The sequence below is a fragment of the Urocitellus parryii genome, chromosome 2 (genome assembly GCF_045843805.1).
Source record: "Urocitellus parryii isolate mUroPar1 chromosome 2, mUroPar1.hap1, whole genome shotgun sequence".
Lineage (NCBI taxonomy): Eukaryota > Metazoa > Chordata > Mammalia > Rodentia > Sciuridae > Urocitellus > Urocitellus parryii.
Window position 1 is genome coordinate 196,607,962 of NC_135532.1, and position 22,014 is coordinate 196,629,975.

At 33.6% G+C, this 22,014-nt stretch overlaps 1 protein-coding gene across 1 annotated transcript in view; it reads left to right on the plus strand.

Annotated features, from left to right (window-relative positions):
- The window catches only part of Robo1 (roundabout guidance receptor 1), a 381,357-nt gene that overhangs the window by 50,846 nt on the left and 308,497 nt on the right, over positions 1-22,014 (plus strand). Inside the window, exon 2 of the mRNA XM_077795033.1 lies at positions 19,923-20,249. Within this exon, the coding sequence (XP_077651159.1) occupies positions 19,923-20,249 (327 nt within the window). The remainder of the gene's footprint in view (positions 1-19,922; positions 20,250-22,014) is intronic.

A 22,014-nucleotide genomic window follows, 5' to 3' on the forward strand; every position in this document is an offset into this window, starting at 1 on the left:
ATAAAAGTTTAGTTTCACATGCTCAAAAGCCTTGTGTGACCAGTGGTTACTGTATCAGGTGGAACACATGTAGAGCATTGTAATCATAATTTAGAAAGTCCACCTTGACAATGCTGGATTGCAGTGTACAAAAAGTGTGATTTTACCCCTATATAGTTTTTATAATGTTGAGAATTACCCTTATTAAATATTGATTTATTTAATTAGGAGCAGATACTTACTTTATAAGAGAGTCTTTCAAGCTAAAGATACTTCTAATTAAATTAGAAAGTTTTCATTCTTTAATTTTTGTTCCTTTTTTTTTTTTTTGTGGGGGTGGTACTGGGAATTGAACTCAAGGGCACACAGCTACTGAGTCACATCCCCAGCCCTATTTTGTGTTTTATTTAGACACAGGGTCTCACTGAGTTGCTTTGTGCCTCATTCTTGCTGAGGCTGGCTTTGAACTTGGGATCCTTCTGTCTCAGCCTCCCAAGCCGCTAGGCTTACAGGCATGTGCCACCGCCTGGCTAATTTTTTTCTTCCTTTTTAAAAAATAAATAAACATGTGAAGAGAATAAATGACTTAGATGACTAGTATTTGGAGTGGTAATCATTTGAGATTCTTTATCAAAAGAATGGGATTTTGTATATGGGATTTTGCCATTCAAGAACTAACCCCCAAAATATTTCTTATGCTGCTCAAAGAAGTAATAAGGCCTCAGTATTTTATCATTTTATAAAACATTCTTGAATATGTTCTGCAAAAAATGAAATGAAGTTGTATAAACAAGCTCCAGGATATATCCTAATACTACCAAATTATAACCAATCATGTGTATTACCAAGAGAGTTTCTATATAAAATATACATGGATTTAGCATTAAATCTTACATGTAAGTATGTTAATTTGATAGCATTTTCCTGAACTTATTCAATATATTTTATAAATTATCAAGGGAAATCATCTTAGGCCGATTTCAGAAAGTATGCATTATATAGTATAATTATTCACTGTAATTTGAAGCACAATTCTTGGAATAGTAAATTCCATGGGAATGGGATGGGAAAAAAATTCACCTCTCCAATTTTTTTTTAATATCATCAGTTGAATCTCAAGTTGGTTGTTATAAAAAAATCAGGGTTATAGTCATATAAAATATTTGAATAAACTGAACTTGTTAGTATTGGTTGCTTTGTCAAAGTCACATACAATTTTAAAATAAAAACAACCTTATGGTTGCTTTCTTCTTGTCTTTTAGACCCCGGCCCTCAGAAACACTTGACTGAGTTCTATGAATTCTTCCTTCTTGAATTTTCCATTTCTTCTTCATTTTTATTCCTTTGTTTTCTCCCCTCTGAATTCTGGGATCAGTATTTTATCTGTCCTTGGGTCTCCTCCTACTACTCTTCACCCCACCTGGCCCTGTGAGGTTTTGCTCCTTGAGAAATTACTTTACTTCTTCACATCTTCTAAGCACTTCTGTGTTGCAATAAGCTAGAATCCAAAAGACTTTTTGAGCATAACTTAATAATCTCATTGGTTTGGCCAAAGCTTGTATTTCAGCTCCTATTTTCTTTTAGTCTTTAACTGAATCCTTCCTATAAAATCATGCTGGGTTTCATGTTACCATATTATTTTCTGTTCTTCCTCTATGCCCCATTTGAAATATCCTTTGCAGTCCTCTGTGCTCATCCTAAGCCTATGGGGTAGAATGGTTTCCCCTAAAATGTTGAAATCCTAACCCTCAGTACCTGTCAATGTGATATTTTTTGGAGATAGGGTCTCTGCAGATGATCCAGATATGATCACCTAACTCAGTAAGCCTGTGTCCTAATAGAAAGGGACATTTGGATACAGAGGCAGAGACACAAAGAGAGTGCCATGTAAAGACACAGAGGTCAGAATAGGTGAGAAAGCAACAATTGAGGATCAGCCAGCAAACTAGCAGAGGCTGGGAGAGAGGCAGGCTGCCCATTCTCTCTTATTATGTCCAGAAAAAAACCAACCCTGCTTACACCTTCCTTGATCTTAGACTCCAGAGTGAGACAATATATTCCTACTGTATCCATTTTTGTGGTATTTTTCTGTGGCAGCATAGGAAAATATGTACCTATTATTTTGATTTTGATTTTATTTATTTATTTTTTTGACATTAATTCCCTTCTCAAGAAACTGATGGCCTTTCCTGTGGATCAGTCTTCTCTGTAGAAAAATGCAAATGTGTTCATAAGCACAAACTTCAAATAATTTTAGTGGTTAAGAACCTCTGGGCTGGGGATGTGGCTCAAGCGGTAGCGTGCTCACCTGGCATGCATGGGACACTGGGTTCGATCCTCAGCACCACATAAAAATAAAATAAAGATGTTATGTCCATCAAAAACTAAAAAAATAAATATTTTAAAAAAAGAACCTCTGACCAGTGCTGGGGATATAGCTCAGTTGGTAGGGTGCTTGCCTTGCATGCACAAGGCCCTGGGTTCGGTCCACAGCACCTCAAAACAAAACAAAAAGCTTTTGACCAACCCAAATCATATCCAGCCATCCATGACTAACCAAAATGTCATTTTCTCAGTGAAAAGAGCTTGACCACTTCATTTCACTTTTGCTTTGCTTTTCTCTTTGGGAATTTATGGTGTATATTTTGATTTTGCTACTTCATCATATACTTCTTGGACCTGAGTTTTTCAATATCTGTAACACTCCTCAGTACGAAAACTCTAATATTTCTCCATACTGTACTCCTAGATTGTAAGATTTTGAAGAATTGAATTATTTCTATTCACTCTCCCTTTACCACCATTGCCTGATAATATGTATATGGTGAGAAGAGATCTCATGGACACCCATGCCCAGTATGTGCCTGGATGATATTGAGTGCTCAATACAGTGCCAGTTCCAGCTACACCTTTTCTTACTAATATTAATGTCTGCTAACATACTTTTGAAGAGAAAATAATTTAAGCTTCTTGGTTGGGCCAGGAATAATAACAGGTGTTACTTTACTCAGCCTGTTCTGAGTCCAGCATCAAGTGAACAGTAGGTGTGAAAAGGTTTAAAATGAGAAGGCACAGAAGCCCATGTTGCCTGGCAACATATCCATCGGCTTCGATTTTGATTCTTAGCTCTCTACAAATTTGAGAGATATTGTGCAATGTTTTTACCCTCTGAGGGTTTCTTTATTCATCTAAAAAATAGTAAAGAAAATCATCCTTGTGTTTCTTGAGAAGATTAGCTCCTCTTCTAATACTCTGTATTTATGTGTCCAGCATACCCCAAGAAATTTACATCTACTTTCAAGACTTTGGAGACACTTTGAAGCATATTCTCAACAGGTCAAGGAAACCTCTTGAGTTTCTTTTACAAAACATTTTTACTCCTACCCTCTAGTGTACAGAATTCAGAACAGGGTCCTGATTTAGCCAGAGGGTATTATTTGTTGTCAGCTTTGATCAAGTATTTTCTGCTCTGGTGATTAGTTTTCCTTTGTTTGCAAAATGTGAGAGCTGACAAATTTATCTGTTCTTATTCCAGCTTTAATATGCAATATTAACTTCATTTTATGGATGAAGAAACTGACCCATTAACTTAGGCTGTAGAAAGGTAGAAATTTATGGGTGTAAAAGAATACCATCTTTTTCTTCCTCATTGCTGCAAGAAACCAAAGTATATGGTGTAGTTTTTCTTATATTTAAATTAATTTTAAGGGTTTTTAAAAATGTGGGTCTAGTACACACACACACACACACACACACACACACACACACACACTTTTTTTTTTTTTGTAGTTCTGAGATTGAACCAGGGCCTTTGGTATGTGCTATGAAGACTCTCTACCACCAAACTACACCTAGCTCCTTATTCAGAATATTCTTATACAACATGAAAAATTTTTATGATTGTAATATCTTCCAGCATAGCTTGGTGGCAAAATGACCAAACTAGAGAAGAATGCAGCAATCTGCATCTTTGTTCCATTAGTAACTATCTATGACATCTTGGACAATTAATTTTTGTGCTTTAGTTTTCCTCATCTATAAATTATGAATAATAATAGTGCCTACTTCAGAAAGTTTTGAGGATTGTGAGAATTAGTATAGCTAATGAATTTTAGTTATATATATGTATAACTAAAATATATGGAGGGATATTTGCAGATACTTCTTTTTAAGAGCACTGTAATCTGATTAGACATTTTTATTTATTTTATTTATTTTTTAAATGCTAGGAATTGAACCCAAGCCTTGTTCTTCCTAACCATGTGCTTCCACTAGACAAATACCCTAGATTAGACGATGACTTCTTTTTTTGTTGTTTTTTCTTTTTTGCTGGGGAAAATATCTGGCCTGTTTTTTTTTTTTTTTTTAACTTTGCTATCTGTCCCATTGTCTCTTTCCAACCCTTGCAGATTACATACACTTTTGAATAATAGTCCTTGGTTATACCTTTTTTTAATCTTAAAGTTCTCATGAAGTCAAAGTTGATTAAAAATAATAAAGTAAACAAATTTAAATAAATTTTGGGTGGGATATTTTTCTTTCAATTTCTTCCATCTGACTTATTAAGCAGAGAGGATGACCCACCATCCTAGTTTGCCTAGGAATAATTGAGGGTGACTTTCATTGATAAACTGGGAATTTCCCAATAAAAGTGGGATAAGTTAGCTGAACTAAAAGAGAACCCATATGTTTAAAAAGAGTCTATTAATTTTATCGTTAAGAATCCCATCAATAATCTAGGAACATAGGGATTTTCCCGTATACCTTGAGTTGAAAATTGTGTCCAAAGAAAGAGAAATCCCTATTTTTAAACTGTGGGAACTACTACAAAGCCATTTCTTAGGACTTGTTCCCAAGATGATTCAGTGTATCTTATTATCTAAAACATCAAAATTTTGAATTATGTTTCCAAATTGTGTAATCACACCTTTAACTAATTGATAAACAAAATTTAAAACTTGATTTCCTGAGACTAGAATTTAGAATTGTTTTGTGAATTAACAAATGTAAAAATGTTAGTTTTAGTTCAAAATCCTTTAAGGGGTATAATCCAAAATGAAAATATAAGTTTTGACTAGACATTAGTATTTTATAAAGCAGGTTTTGATCAGAATAAACCACATTGAAGGCACAAATAAACATGTTTTTAAAGGCAGTAGTACTAGGCATGGGACAATGAAGAAAGTCATATATTTAAAAGATATTCATGCTCATTTTCAGAATCTAAATATTAAAGGATTAGAGATAATTTAGGATAATATTTTAGAAGGATAATATTAAATCAAAGTACCATATTATTGTAAGTTACTGATGAAAAATTTAGAATTTAGAATGTTTAACATGGTTTTAAAATGGACTATTGAAGTTAAAAAACCTAAAAACTATTTAATTTTGAAGATATACATCAACTTTTAAATATTTTCAAACATCTGGCCCTCAAGTTCCTTAACTTAGTGACTAGTAAAGAAATGGTTTAATACATGCATAAAGATATATTCACAGTGATGCTAAATATTAGATTTTGATGATACTAAACATTTTGAAATAAACTCACAATGAGGTTCAGTTAATTGTAGCACTCAGTAAGAAATATTATTTATGTATAACTTCATTGTAAAAGAGCAAAATGTTTATAGTAAGTAAAACTTATAAAACATTTTATATGTAAATATTAACACTGGAAGGAAAGATTTTAAAATAGAAGCTTTGCTTTTCTCTGGAAGTACATGGGATTATAGGTAAACACTATTTATTTAATTCTATAATTTCTCAATTTTCTACAATTTTTTGTTTGTTTTAATCGGTGTTAATTTTTATTATTTTTATTTGTAAAAGTAAGCATAATTTTTTGCCTATTGATTTAGATATGATTGTTTACATCATTAATTTATTTTTCAGATGATCAAATTTGGGACACTAGTGTATCATGTTAAATAACACATCTATCCCTGGAACAAAATTTGGAATTTTATTTCCACTTATTCTCACATTGGGAAAATATGAGTATAATGTTATTTCCTATTCTTGTTGAAGAACATAACATATTCTTGTATACATTAGCCTGGTATATTTCTTGTTTTTTAAAAATGTGGTAATTTTAAACACTGTTACATGATTCTCCTAATGCTTAGGTAGAGAAGCAGTTTATGATAGATATAATGGAAGATAGATACTATGGAAGAGTCTGGATCCAAATTACCTAAGACCATGGTTCAGATCTATCATATACCAACTCTATAACCTCTGGTGAATTAACTTCGCTCTGCCTTGATTTTTTCATCTATAAAATGGGGCTAATAGTAACACTTCAGTTATTTATTAATTTATTTATTTTGAGAACAGTTGTTGCAACTTCTAGTTCATTGGCTCTCCATCTTGAGTGTACATTAAAATCACCTTCTGTATCTGGAAAGTAGGATTTGCAGGTACCATACCCAGAAATTATGACTATGCTTATCCCAGGTTTCCCTAAAGCTGAACAATAAAACAAACAAACAAAAAAAGGAATAGTTAGAAACTAGACAGTTCATAAACATTATAAAGATTATAATGCCACATTGAAAAACACTGCTTCCACTTATATTTCATTTAGAAATATTTTAGAAGGTTACCCACAGAGTGGGTTGTTTTCCAGACACGCTTGTGGTTTATAATTCAGTAGGCTTCATTTTAATCAGCCTCAATTATCCTCAGAAATTACATATGTGGAGTTTTGTGCACATATTCAGTAAACAAAAAAGTAAAATTACTTATTTTTTAAAAAAACTACATTATATAAATATTGTTCTAAAGTTAATGGAAAAGCATATTCATAAAAGACAGTGACAACCTTATCCCTCATCTCTCTCTTTGTCATTTCTAGTTACAGAGCTAACAGAAAACTAGAGAAAAATCCATTGTGGTGAGATATTTTACCAGTTCAAACAGTGATAATTATAACTTAATTTATTATTATTGGAGTGTCCAAGATTTGCTCAAAAATAGTCAAATGTGAAATGAAAACACATTTAAAATTTTAAAAAATGATTTTTCCTGAGAGTGGCATAGACCAGGAATTAGCTTGTAATGGTGTTGAAGGGAAGGGAAATAATTAGGTCTATTTGCTTCCTAAAGGGAAGAGGCAATTGATACCTGTTAATCGTTTTAAATCCATATCCAGACTTTTACCTCCCAGTGATCATCGCACAGGGCATGAATGAGCAGCCCTGCGCCTCAGGGTGTGTGACCCCTATTCAATTAAACTCTTAACAGGCTTTCCACCTTTGCAGGCAGGCTTATTTTTGTCAAAGCCTTTGCTTCCACACATTCTAACTATGTTGTATGCAGTTTTGCATGAACAGCTTATTCATATTTGTTTACTATTTGCTTATATGTGCCATAAAAAGTTTCATTGTTGGTTAAGAAGTATGTTCATGCGTATGTTGTATAACTGCATACACCATCACTCTTATATCATTTATATACACTTTTCTTTTCATTTTTAATAACAAAAGAAAAGAGAGGGACAGAGATGGGTACTACTAACTTTTTATTTTTGTTTTGCACTCTTGTAGTGTGCTGTATACCTAGTGCGCTGTCAGCATTTACTATATAATAATTCAGTGAATAAATGGATGCTTAAGAATTAGTAAAGGTTGAATTTTCTCCATTTTTTTAAAAAAAGTTGACTTTCACAACTTCTAAAATAGACTATTTTGTTATGAAAAATAACAGCAGAATATCATGGAATATTTGCAAACTACAGAAACTTATAGAAAGGTAAACAAATATTATTTTGTAACAGTCTTTTAGAAGTAATGCCAAGGTTTGTTTTTATTATTTATTTGTTTATTCATTTATTTTCAAGATCTCTTTCTCTTCAACTGGAATTGAACTATTTACACCTATTTTTTTTTTTTTTTTTGGTACCAGGGATTGAACTCAGGGCCACCTGGCCATGAGCCACATCCCCAGCCCTATTTTGTATTCTGTTTAGAGACAGGGTCTCACTGAGTTGCTTAAGGCCTCATTAAGTTGCTAAGGCTGGCTTTAAACTTGAGATCCTCCTGACTCAACCTCCCAAATCGCTGGGATTACAGGCGTGGGCCACCATGCTTGGCTCAGTTTACCCCTATCTTAATCTTTGTATGAATACCACCCATGGTACTGTGTACAGGTTTCTATACCCTTGGAACTATTTTTTTTCCTAGCCTATTTATTTATTTATTTTTTATTGTTGGTTGTTCAAAACATTACATAGTTCTTGACATATCATATTTTACACTTTGATTCAAGTGAGTTCATAACCTTGGAACTATTTTTAAAGAGAGTTCTCTCCTTTGTATGGACTAGGCTGCCTTCCCTTGTGGATTTCTGTTTCCCAGTAGTATAAGCAGGGATTTCCCTTATTTTCTCTTCAGGTGTACAGAGGGAACATTGACTGCCTCCAAGGACACAGCTAGTCTATATCATGTTACAAACTCGTTTTTAATACATGTGGGCTCATTTGCCATTTTCTTCTTACTGATCATTTACTCAGCAAATGTTTATTGAGGACCTGCTAAATGCTAAGTGCTTTTCTAGGCTCTGGGATTGTAGACATTTTTTAGTGTGGTTCAACTACTTATGAACTGTGCTCAAGTGTGTTAACATTATTAATTTTCCCCCCATCTGTCTGTCTGTCTGTCTGTCTATCTATCTATCTATCTATCTATCTATCTATCTATCTATCTATCTAATTTATGGCCTTTTCTCTTTAAAATTCAGGTTAAACCATTTCTAAGATAATGACTAAAAGTATTTCCCTTTTAAAGTTGCATTTAAACACAAATGATAAGTGCGTATTGATATGATATTTCCCATAAGTGAAATGCTCTTAGATGTAAAACATTTTTTGGTTTGTTTTCTTTTTCTTTTTGCATTTGTATATGTTAATACTTTATTTATGGTGGACTTTCCCAGTTAGATCAACGGCACTGTAGCTTTGTTTTGAAATGATTATTTACTTACCCCTTTAGAAAATAATGTTTACTACTATTTAAGTATTTGCTATTACTTCAAATTTATAATTTGATAATATTTGGAATACCCTTTAAATTTCCTTGTTTTGTATGCCAAATGAATAGATTGAACCTCGAAGCATCTGTTATTAGGGCATCTCTTAAAATCTGTAAGAACTAAATCCAAGATATTATGAGAGAAGAATGGGGAAGATATAAGGAGGGAACCATTACAATTAGTGTAAAAGATTGCTAATGTGTAAAAGATTTTTTTCAGAAATTCTTTTTCATGTCAAAAGTACTGAGGTTTTAAATTGAGTGAAGTTGACTGCATTCCTATAGAGATTTCTTGGTAATCCTTTAAAAGGTTATTTTAAGTATTTTGTTTTCCAGAAGTGTAATTGTCTTTTGACAATTATCCTTAAAATGCAATTCCATACTCTTATCTTGCAGACATTAACAACTCACATTGGAATCAAGGGCCCTTCAAATATGACACAGTATGACTACCTAATTCAAAAAGTAAAGTTGAAAGCTTTATTTTTAGTACATAAATTGATTTTAAGTTATTGACTCTTAGCAAATTGTATCTATAATAAACAGATACTCTAAAAACCTGATGCAACTCTTTAGTGAAAAAAAAACAATGAACATTACTTTACATAGTAATTTTTTTAAACCTTCCCATGATTAAGCAATTGAATGTATCTATTACTTGCTTTTATGCACTTTTAATTTATGACTTGAAAATATGTTTTCAAGAAACAAATAAGATTAATTTAAGAATATTCTTCTTTCAGAAGTGATCACAGAGAAAGTTTGGTAAAAAAGTTTTGTTTTTTATAATTATAAGAGTATTTTGCAGTTGCCACTTCAATAGGGAAGTCTGCTCATGTTCTGGATATTGAGATTATGGTTGGCTCAAATTTATAACCATCTGTTATTACCTTATTATATCAAGAAATGAAATGCAGTTTCATATTGGTTGCATCCATGTCATTTGTCTTAATGCATAGAAAATCCATGATTATGAATAACTATATTTTTACAGCAATAAATAAAATCATGGGATCACCCAAATAATGTTACTCACAATTCAAAATATTGTTCAGGATTCTTTGTTAGTGAAAATTTCAAAGTTTCAGTTGGGCCTAACAGCTGAAATTAGCTATTATATTTTATAATATAATTTATATTTTCAGATCTAGGTATTTTGGTCCATGAGAATAGATATAAAGATGCACTAATACAAATAAACTTACTCCATACTCTTGCTACCTATGGTATTTTTGTATTTTAATGAGAAGGAAATTAAAGACAATATGATAATTCATCCAGTAGTATTTTTAAAGAACTAGTATATCTTTTAAATCTGAAAGTAATACATTTCGAGAGTGGGGAGAGAGGGAAAAGCAAGGGAGGGTGGAAGTGATCAAAGCAGCATATATGTATGCATGAAATGACATGGTGAAACCCATTAATTTGCACATTTAATATGCATTAATAATTATAATAAAAGGAAAATCTATTTCTATAGTCAGTGGGTCTATTGGGAACATTTTCCCCAATGATCAGATATGTTTTATTATTGATGGCTTTAGATAGTCAGCTTTTGACCTCAGGAAAGAAAAAAATAGGTTTACCATGCTAAGTATTCTAGTTTTGATTTATTTTATTTCTCGAGTTTTTTGAAAGATGTTTTACAAGAATTGTGCCAGAACCTGCCAAAAATTGTGTAAATCAAATTATTATTATTATTATCATTATTATTATTAGGTACCAGGAATTGAACTTAGGGACACTCAGCCACTGAGCCACATCCCCAGCCCTATTTTGTATTTTACTTAAAAACAGGGCCTCACTGAGTTGCTTAGTGCCTCACTTTTGCTGAGACCTGCTTTGAACTCCTGATCCTCCTGCCTTAGCCTCCAGTGCTGATGGGATTACAGGTGTGTGCCAATGCACCCAGCAAAAACAAATTATTTTGAGTTGGAGTCTCAACCACAATTAGGGACTGAGCTTAGTTTGCAAAAATGTTTACAAATCTAGGAGGAAAATGTAATTTCTCTATAAATTAATGAGAATATTAATGCACCTTCAGAAGATGGTAGGGAGGAGGATTATAAAATCCATTAAAGCTGTTTATACCAGCTTCCAAAATACTAGATTTATGGTTTCAACCTGTGAGTCAATATAATATTATTTTGTGTATTAGATATTATGCTGTCCTATAAAGTCCGGGTTCAAACAGTAATAAGTACCAGATTTGAAGACAGGCAATCTTAATCCAGTTTCTAGTTTTAACTAGGTTCCCTATAGATGCTAGAGTTTTTTTTTTATTATTATTATAGTTTCTTCTACTACTGCCTTGCTTTGAGTGGATCTTATTCTTTAATATCATTCTTGTTAATATTTTTGTCTTCCTTGGAAGACTTTTAGGCTGTGAAGATCAGTGATTTTATATTTCATATTTCTTTATGTTAGCAGTACTTAGCACAATTTATAAAAGATTATAAGTAGTCTTATCCTAATACTATATAGAAAAACAAATAAGCAAATGATGGGCAAATTGATGGATGAGAAAGTGAAGAATTTGGGTTTTAAGATATACAAATATTTTTGCTTGGCATTTTTTAGAAAGCAAAAATCCTCCTATTTGCATGTTAACTGGAATTTTCTACTAAAGGGCAAATAGAAAAAAGTGAACTCAGCTAGCCAACTTCAACCTCCCATCTTTTTATTTACAGCTACGGGTGAAATCCTGCCTGATTTGACTCAGCTGAGGCAATTCCTGCAGTTAATTCTTTAGTCTCTTCTACTTAGTGTCCATATTATTAAAAATGGGGGTGGGGTAGGCAAAATGGTTTCTAAAATTTAACTTATGCTACTGTCACTCTTTTTTTATATCCCTGGGGACACAGCCATATGATATTAGATTATATAGGAATGTGGCAAAAACAACAGGAATTCACTCCTGGAATTTCACTGGGGTCTATTTTGGTAATCATTTTAGATGATACATTCTACCCCTGACAGTTAATTATTGAGATTATTCTAACTTGGGCTACAAGTAGTTCTTTTTTTTTCATTAGGTAATCTTCTTTAGGTAAAGATTATAATCAGGAGAAATTAGGATAAAACAAAGTAGTCTAGGGAAATGCCATGATCTATTCATCACGGGGTTCTTTTGGTACATTCTGTTTCCCTTGTGTTCTTTTACTACATCTGATTTCAGGTGGAAGATTTAGTTTTTCAGTAGTGTGTGGAGTGTTTTTATAATCTTTCTTCCAACAGTAAGCATGAGTGTTTGAGAAATGTGTGTAACTCCATAGAGGATATTTAAGTCTGTTTTCTACATAGTGAATAATTAATGGGTTCTGCTTTCTTATTTTTAACAAATATCTCCTTCTAGGTTGAGATTCTGACAGGAAAATTACAGGATTGGTGCCTGTGATAGGATGAATGTTAGTAATTGGTGGCCATTCTACTCCCAGAAATGTAAATGGAGCTTAAGTAAAGAACATAAGAAGCAAGTTTCCTTTAAGAATATAAATATTCTTTTACAAATATAAGTATTTTTGTCAAGGCCATTGTTTACATTGCCACCCCATCTTGGACAGATGTCACCAAATTGTCTATTAATATTCATTGTGTTGTCTGTCAGCTATTCATTAAATTTGTTCCTTTTATGATCTGAGCAATTTTATAAGCATTTTTTTTGCTTCAGGATGCTTTAATACGATATACCATGCAGATGGATATTTTAATAATTGTAGGTTTTCTAATTTTTAATCTACCAAAGCATATGGAAAAGAAATTTGGATGCCAATAAGACTTTCTTAATAAAATACTTTTTTTTGCCCTTGCCTACTAAGAAACTTGAAAATAAAAATAAACATAATTCTATAATGATTATGCTATGGTAGAAAAATAATAAAATCATATAGAAAAAAGAATAAAATTATATATTGTATGTGAAGCTGTATAGATAAAATTATACACGTGTGTGCATGCACATACACAGACCCCTCAGCAGAATATTAACAAGGTCAGTCTCTTAAATGGTTACTTGCTTGTGTTTCTGTGAAAATGATGTCTCAGTGGGGGGAACACTTTACATCCAACTAAGACTTTGGTTTCCTCATCATAAATCTCATGTGACTTTGATATATTTCCTTGAAATACTTAGCACTTACGTATTATATATCTTTTTCCAGCTGTTGTTGTGTAAATATTTAGATATTTCATTCACTGGTGTTTATATTTTATCTTCCAACCAGGCAGCTGTTGAAAGAATCCTGCTCTGTCCTTTTCTGGGATACTGGTCTTGCTTGAAGTCAGTGGGGCTCTATTCCTAAGTTCTACCAGGATTCTTTCTGACAGCAGTTGACAGTATCATTCTAATTCCTTGTTAAGGCCTCCTTTCAGGATCTGCCCTTTTCTTTTACCATGTATTCTTTGTAACTTGTAAGTTTCCTATGCGGAGCATGCTTGAAACCTAGAAGTTGGTTTTATCAATTGTTATAAAAACCTTATAATTTATAATTTAAAAAATAACAAAATTATTTAAAATATAACAAACTGGAATGGTGGTTGACAGGTAGCTTACACGGACTCAGAATTTATGTTTGGAGAAAACTTTTTTGCATAATGAATAATATTAAATATGTATTATATATTATAGAAAGATTACATTGTGATGGAGGAAGGTAAATGCCACTTTAAGGGAGGAAGATTAGTGACTAATATGTCCTACTTGGGGTCTTTCATTTACAATTCTGTATGCACTCATGCACTTCCCTATTATTAGTTTTTATTATAAATCTCAAAATCCTTTTTTTTTTTAATTTTAGATTTTGGGGATTGAACTCAGGGCCATGTGCATGAGCACTCTACCACTGAGCCACAGCATCAGCCCTTTCTTATTTTATTTTGAGACAAGTTTCCATTAAGTTGCTCAGGTGGGCTTTGAACTTGTGATCCTTCTGCCTGAGATTCCCAAGTAGCTGGGATTACAGGGTGTGAGCAACTGCTCCTGGCTCAAAGTCCTCCTTTTGAGAATAGTGTTATAACTTAGTGGCAGAGTATGCCTTCTATGTGCAAGGCTCTGGTTCAGTCCTTGGTATTACAAAAAAAAAAAAAGTAGTAAAGAAAAGGAAAAAAAATTGTCCTTTGAGAAAGTGGACCATAGCTATAAGTATAAAATTGGGTGACTTTTCTCACTTTACAGATAGAATATCAGAGATTTTTTCCTTCACGTATATTGCCAGAAAAAAGTTTGAAACTAGTGATATTTAGTTTTTTTTTTTTTTTTGTGTGTGTGTGTGTGTGTGTGGTCCTGGGGATTGAACTCAGGGCCTCCTGTACTCAAGGCAAGCACTCTACCAACTGAACTATATCCTCAGCCCGATATTTAGTGTTTTTTGTTTGTTTGTTTTTGTTTGTTTGTTTTTAAGAGAGAGAGAGAGAAAGAGAGAGAATTTTAATATTTATTTTTTAGTTTTCATCGGACACAACATCTTTGTATGTGCTGCTGAGGATCATCGAACCCAGTACTGCACACATGCCAGGCAAGCGCGCTACCGCTTGAGCCACATCCCCAGCCCAATATTTAGTTTAATAGTACAAATAATTGTGTAAGAACTGGGCTTCTGAAGTCATTAGGGTTACAGATAGACATTCTATGCATGGGGAAAGAACAATAGATGCCATTAGGTTTGACTGCTTCTTGCTTTCTTTTTTTTTTTTTTTTTTTTGGTACCAGGGGCCCTTAACCATGGAGCCATATCCCTAGCCTCTGCCCCGCCCTTTTTAAATTAATTTTTACACAGGATCTCCTGAGTTGCTTAGGGCCTCCCTGCTGAGGCTAACTTTGAACTCTTGATCCTCATGTCTCAGTCTACCAAGCTCCTGGGATTACAGGTATACACCACTGAGCCCAGCTCTCGCTCTTTTTATCATCTACATTTACAAGGAGGCAATCAGAATGAACAATTCTAGTGTGGAAAGCATAGCTCATTTTTCTATGGATTTTAACCAGTTAATCCTAGCAGTATTTATGGACTAGTTGGCAAGAGCAAGAGCTTTGGATTTGACTAGGATTGACTTCCAGCACTGCCATCTCCCAGCTGAATGACAGCTGAGATCTCAGTTCCCCATATGGACACCAGATATAACAACACCCACCTCATAAAGATGTTGTTGTGAGAAAGGAGATGATGGATAATTAATAGCAGTTTTTCTTTTCGATCTCTTTCTTGCCTGCTTAAACTTGATTACAAAGACTAATTTATTACAGTTTTTATAAAGATGATGACTAGCATTTATGGTTTTATTATGGAGGTTAACCAATTATTCATTGTAAATATGACTCAGAAATTGGAAAGTCCCTTTCATGAAGTTTTTTCGTCGTGAGAAATGAAAGATTTCTATGTTTGCTATGATTTCCAAAGGCGCTTGGTCTACTCCAGTTAAATAGCTTCTTCTGCTAAACGTATTCATTCTCTTCAGATTATTATATGCTTCATAGTATATATTTTCTCTTTAAATGTGTTTCTCAGAAGCAAAGTTCAATGGGATATCCTGCAAAAAAGAAAAACTAAGAGTTCAATGACTAAATAAGTTTGGGAAATGCTGCATATCATATTCCTTTTCTGGCACCTCACAGTGTACATTAGCAAAACTAAAGACACTGAGATCCATGACTTTTTTTTTTTTTTTTTTTTAGCAATGCTAGTAATGACCTGAGGAAAGAGTATTCACAGAACATTTTTGAAAATGTAGTCATTAATAATATAGAAAGCATTTTTATTGCTAAAACTCTTACTGAATGCTGCTGTACAAACATCATGGTGAAAACTTGGGTCTGAATCCTTCATTCCCAAAAGTCATGCTGGCTGTGGTCCAGCTCTGCAGAACTGCAGGTTAGGATAGAGGGAGTCTTCAGCAAGGCTGCTATTCAGTGGAGCCTGGGTGAGCTCCAGGTTCTGTAATCGGCGTTACTTCCTCTAGTCTCTCCCCAGATAGTTTTATTCTTTCCCATGGTTTTTGTCTGCATCTCTATTCTAATCCACAGCTCTAGCCGAGATTTCTTTTCTAAGGTTCAATTTGAATATGCATTTGATAATCTAGACATACCCCAAATTCTCCATGTCTCATACTGAATAAATATTGGCTTTGCCCCTCTTCCTCTCACCCAATCTCACTCTGGTTTCCTATTTGCATTTTGACTGCTCTTCACTTATCCTTGAGATCAGGAATCTGGAATCTCCCTTCCTCCATTGCTTCCTTGTATTTCATTTCCATCATCCTCCATGTTGCCAGTAGACTTTCCCTATTTTTCTTTCTGTCAATGTCTAAGTTCAGGTTCTCAGATTTATTGCTTAAAGGGTACAAAAGTATCCTCTTCATTTTCCTCTAATTTACCTTCCTAAGTCCAGCTTCCTACTAGCCATAGTGAGCTGTTTTCTTTTTTTTTTCTTGCAGTACTAGTGGTTGAACCCAGGGGTACTTCTCCACTGAACTAATTCCCTATCCTTATTAATTTTTATTTTTGAAACAGGGCCTCTCTAAGTTGCCCAGCCTGACCTTAAACTTCTGATCTTCTTGCCTCATTCTCTCCAGTAAGTGATATTAGAGGTGTGTGCCCCTGGCACACACCTCTAATATCTTTAAAATCAAAGTTGGTCATACTGATCCCTTACTTACATGGATTCCTATTGCCTTCAGCTAGGTTGCGGAACTTCAGCTTGATGTGCAAAGCCTATCACATCACTTCTTGTAGCTATTTTTCAGTGAATTCGACATGCATTTCATATACAGCCATAATAACCTACTTGCAGGTCCCATAAGTGTACCATATACTCTTGTAGCTGTTCCTCTAGGTGAAATCATCTCCTTTCTTTTCTTTAAGACTCATTTTCAAGGTTTATCACAAGTTCCATGTCTCTTTATGTTTCTCTGACTTGCTTAGGCCGTCTTGGATGGCCATGTTCTTATAGGAATCTATGCATCTCTATTACCTATTTCAAATGGACTTTCAGAATTCAAATTAAAATTTGCTTTAATAAAATATATCGGGCTGGGGATGTAACTCAGTGGTTGAGCGCCCCAAGTACTGCTGGGTTCAATTGCTGGCACCTAAATAAATAAATAAATAAATATTATTAGTTTTTCTTCAGCATCCATCTTTTGTAATTATAGTCAAGATAAAGGCCAATGATATATTACAATACTTTATTTTCTGAGTTTTGTAGCATTGATGATTATGAGTAATCTAAAACCAATATTAATTTCACCTGACTTAAATATAGATAGTATGAATTTCCAATTCATCTTTTCCACATATTGCTGGTTTATTTCCCCCTCTTTTAGAGTCTGGTTGCATTTAAAGAATTTATAGCATACTGTTTACCATGCACGAAATGAAAGCTATCCATACTGTTTACCATGCACTAAATGAAAGCTATCTGTCAGTATTTCTGATAGTAAGACTCTTATTTGGTTAAGTGTATAACTTTTTGTCTCCTGAAGGTTATAAGCAAATAATAGATCTTTCAGTTTCATCATTCACTTCATTCATTTCACTAAGAAAAAATAAAAATTGTAGTAGTTACATATTAGGCACAAATATAAATAAGCCTATGCAGGGTTTATACTCTATTAAGATTGAACAATGTATATATTGCTTACAATTTTAAAAGAGAAGTCCTGTGTGGTGTAGCATGTTTGTAATCCCAGCAATTTAGGAAACTGAGGCAGGAGGACTACAAGTTTGAGATCAGCCTCAGCAACTTTGGGAGACCTTGTCTCAAAATTTAAAACAAACAAACAAACAAATAGATAGGACTGGGTAAGTAGTTCAGTGATTCAAACCAGTACCAAAAAAAAAAAAAAAAAGATTAAATCTTCTAAAGTCTTTAAAAAAGTGTATAAGTCTTTTAAAAAGTATATCTGCATTATTCCATTTTTTTGTTTTTTAATGGTACCAGGGATTGAACCACTGAGCCACATCCCCTGTCCTTTTTATTTTTTATTTTGAGACAGGGTCTCACTGAGTTGCTTAGGGCCTTGCAAAGTTGCTGAGGATGAACTTGAATTTAGGATCCTCTTGCCTCAGCCTCCTGAATTGCTAGGATTATAGATGTGTGCCACCAAGCCAGGTTTACAGTGCATGATTCTTAAGCTGCAATGCATTCTGCTTAGCTAGTTCTTTCGTGTTAGAATTTCATTTAGTTTTTCATTTATTCAACATTTATTTATTTATTTTGTGATATCAGGAAGCAAACCCAGGGCCTTGTATCTTCTGGGAAAGTGCTCTAACACTTTTTCTGGTTCAACACACTTCCTCAGTAATGTAGTGTGCTCAGAACTGTGCCAGACATAAGAGAAAACCATGACCAAAATCAGACCCACAGATCTTACAGACTAGTGGGGAAAAGACCATAGTGGAAGCCTCAGACAAATAGACTTAAATTATAATTCTGAATGTTGTTACCAAGTATACTTAAAGCGTCCTGCTTAGGTTTATAGAAACAAAATTTAGTTTTTGGGAAAAATTGGAGAAACAGAGATTTGAAAGAATTGTGGGTGTAAAGTAATATATGAGTTCATTTGGAGCCCAGGGCCTGTGGCTGTCATAGGCCACAGGGTAGGAGGAAGCCCACTATGTCTGTGGAACTAGGAAGACTGAGAGAAGGGAGCAGAGAAAGGAGTGGACAGGAAATCTGGAGAGTCTGATCAGGGAAGGAAAAGTCTGGTTCTTGTGGGTCTCCTTGAAGATTTAGGAGCAGTGAATTTATTCTAAGGGCCTCTGAAGTAAAGCAGGACTCAGATTGTGCTTGCACCTCAAAGTCTTCATAGGATCATATGGAAGTAAACTATTTCAATGGCTTTCCCAAACCCTGGCAGGAGGAATAGTAGTTGGATCTGGGATAGTAGCTGGCTGTAGAAATAGACATGAGTAGACTGAATTGAGAAAGTTTAGGAGGTATAGAGACGGGAAGGAAGGTGTCAGGCAGGCTTGTTTCTATTATGCTTTCCTGAGTGAGTTTCGAACATCAGTAAGAGCCAAGTTCTGGGCTCCATTTAATGAAGGCTTGGGCTGTTGAATTTGAGTAATTTACATATTTACACCATACAAAGCATAAATAAGATAGGAGTTTTAAAAATATGAAACATGAATCCTGTTTGTGAGATTATAATATCATTGGAAAAATAAAGCACAAAGACAGGATATATTTAAATGACATATACACATAGACCTTCATTTCTTAAGTACTATATAAGGTCCAGAATGTAGCTCCTTACCCAGTATTCTTTTCCATTAATATTGTATTCATTCATTTGAAGTAAATTATTTAATATTCAAATATTAATGTAATAATGAAATAAATTTATTAATTAAAGCTGTGGGGAATATATTTATGTGTGTGTGTATGTATATATATACACACACAGATTTTATTATTTAGGAAGAGATAAGAATCTATATGAAGAAGTTTTATTGTTTTTGAAAATACATTTTTATTTGTGTACAGCATGTTTTGTTAGAGTCTTAATTGATGTTAGTTAAAAGGAGATGCCAGGAAGCCATGGTATTATTTGTAATACTCAGGAAGCTGTTTAGCAGTTCCTTGACAGGTTTCTCTTCAAAAGCAGGCACTGTGCATGGTATAAACAATGTAATGGGCTCTGAAATGATTCATGGTCAGGGATTTGAACAGCAGACAGGATTTGTACAAGTGGAGTGTAAGCAAGAGAACTTTCTAAGTGGAGGGTCAAAAGAATTCAGGATTTGGAAGGTGCAGTCAAAGTGGATGCCAGAAGGATTAGTTAGCAGATAGGATAGGAAGGGTAGGTCAACATTAGGTAGTGTTTAAATAACAGTGTTAAAAACTTCTGATATAAGGCTTTTAACTGTTTTTGAGTGAAACAGAAAGATATTTTGTCAATTCTTTTTTGCAGGCTCCCGTCTTCGACAGGAAGATTTTCCACCTCGCATTGTTGAACACCCTTCTGACCTAATTGTCTCAAAAGGAGAACCTGCAACTCTGAACTGTAAAGCTGAAGGCCGCCCCACACCCACTATTGAATGGTACAAAGGCGGGGAGAGAGTGGAAACAGACAAAGATGACCCTCGCTCACACCGAATGTTGCTGCCAAGTGGATCTTTATTTTTCTTACGTATAGTACATGGAAGAAAAAGTAGGCCTGACGAAGGGGTCTACGTGTGTGTGGCAAGGAATTACCTTGGAGAGGCTGTGAGCCACAACGCATCGCTGGAGGTGGCTAGTAAGTAAAATGGGCTTTCTGTGTTTGGCAGGGGGAGTGGCCAAGTAATGATAATGGCAATGAAAAATAGAGCATGTGCAATAAATAGGCTTTACTTGAGGACCCTCTGTACTTTTTTTTATATCTGGATGAAACCTAGTTTTCAAATTGTCTTTATTTCTCATCCTAGCTAGTTATTCTAGCTAGACTGAGGTTTGTGCATGTAGTTGTTGAACCTTTTGACTTTTGATTTGGAACTGTTTTCTATTAACAATTTCACTGAACTTATCTTATTCCCCTCCTTTGTTGCTTCTAAAAATAGTGAATATCATAATGTGACTGCAAATAAAGTAGTATAGGATTTTAAAAAGTTGTCTTCATTGGAAGAATTACTTTCAACTTGTAATATAAGGTATGATTTTAAACAATTTCTAATTCTTGGAAATATATTATACTTCTCTTAATGCTAAATCTAGAAAAGATTTATAGGCTTTATACTTGGCTTCTATAGTGAAGTGTCAAAATGGTGCATGTAATCCTCTAGTAGGTTATGCTAGAATATGTTGACTAATGATTAAATTGTTTTTATAGTCTAAATGTTCATTTTATTTGAATAAGAATTGGACTTCTCTTATTTTCTATCCATATTCAAGAGGTAGCCAAAACATTTCATTTCCTTGAAAAATCCTGGTGTACATCTATGACAAAAATTGAGAATTTCAGGGCTGGGGTTGTGGCTCAGTGGTAGAGTACTTGCCTAGCATGCATGAGGCACTGGGTTTAATCCCTGGCACCACATAAAAATAAACAAATAAAATAAAGGTATTGTGTTCATCTACAACTAAAAAAAAATCTTTAAAAAATTGAGAATTTCTGCATAAGGATTAGAGAGACAGATGAAATTAAATTTAATTCCCTTCAACCACATATATAACTGTATTCACGACTATGTATATATTTCTATGTTTTTCCAGATGAGTAATATTTTCATATGATTTGTGTTTAATATTTTAATAATATAATCAGTTTTCATAGTCTCTAGCATTTTAATATAACTTGAATAAATAGAACCATAAATAATTATAAAATTGTAGATACAGAAAAGAATTTAGAAATAATTATTCCAGCTCAATTGTATTATTAATGTGGAATCAGTCCAGAGTGCTTAAATGATTTGATCATCTTCACAAAGTTATGTAGTGCTTACATTGAGACAGAATGTCAAAAGTGTATGATATGAGCATAAAATATAATTAGAATAAAACAAAGTAACATTTTAAAGCATAACAAAACTAATCATTCATATTTTTTCACTGTTTACTGGAAACCAGTATTTGCATTTCACTGTCTTATTGTATTGCCTTGACTCTCCCTGAAGTCTTAGAATGAACTCAGCAAGGTGTATGAAAACTATCATCACAACAAAAAGATATTTTGCTTTTATTTTTATTTTTTTGAAGCCCAACTTTAAATGTAGTTTTTCAAACAAAAGAAGTATAAGTGTTCAACTTATTTTTAAATAATATCTGTTTGAGTCATCTTTCAATGTTAAGATTCTGGCACCTTTCTAACTTTTGGTCTATTTACGCTTAATAATTCTTTGCAGAGGTAAAATTAATTTAACACTTGAAAACAAATTTAGAGAATCAGAAAAGCTAATACAGAACACATAGGCCAGCTCCAATTTCTGGTAGATAAGAAACTGAAAACCAGAGGGAAAATCAAAATGATTGTTCTCTGGAATCATAATTTCTAATAAATGAAGTGTGTATCAACAGGAGTAGCA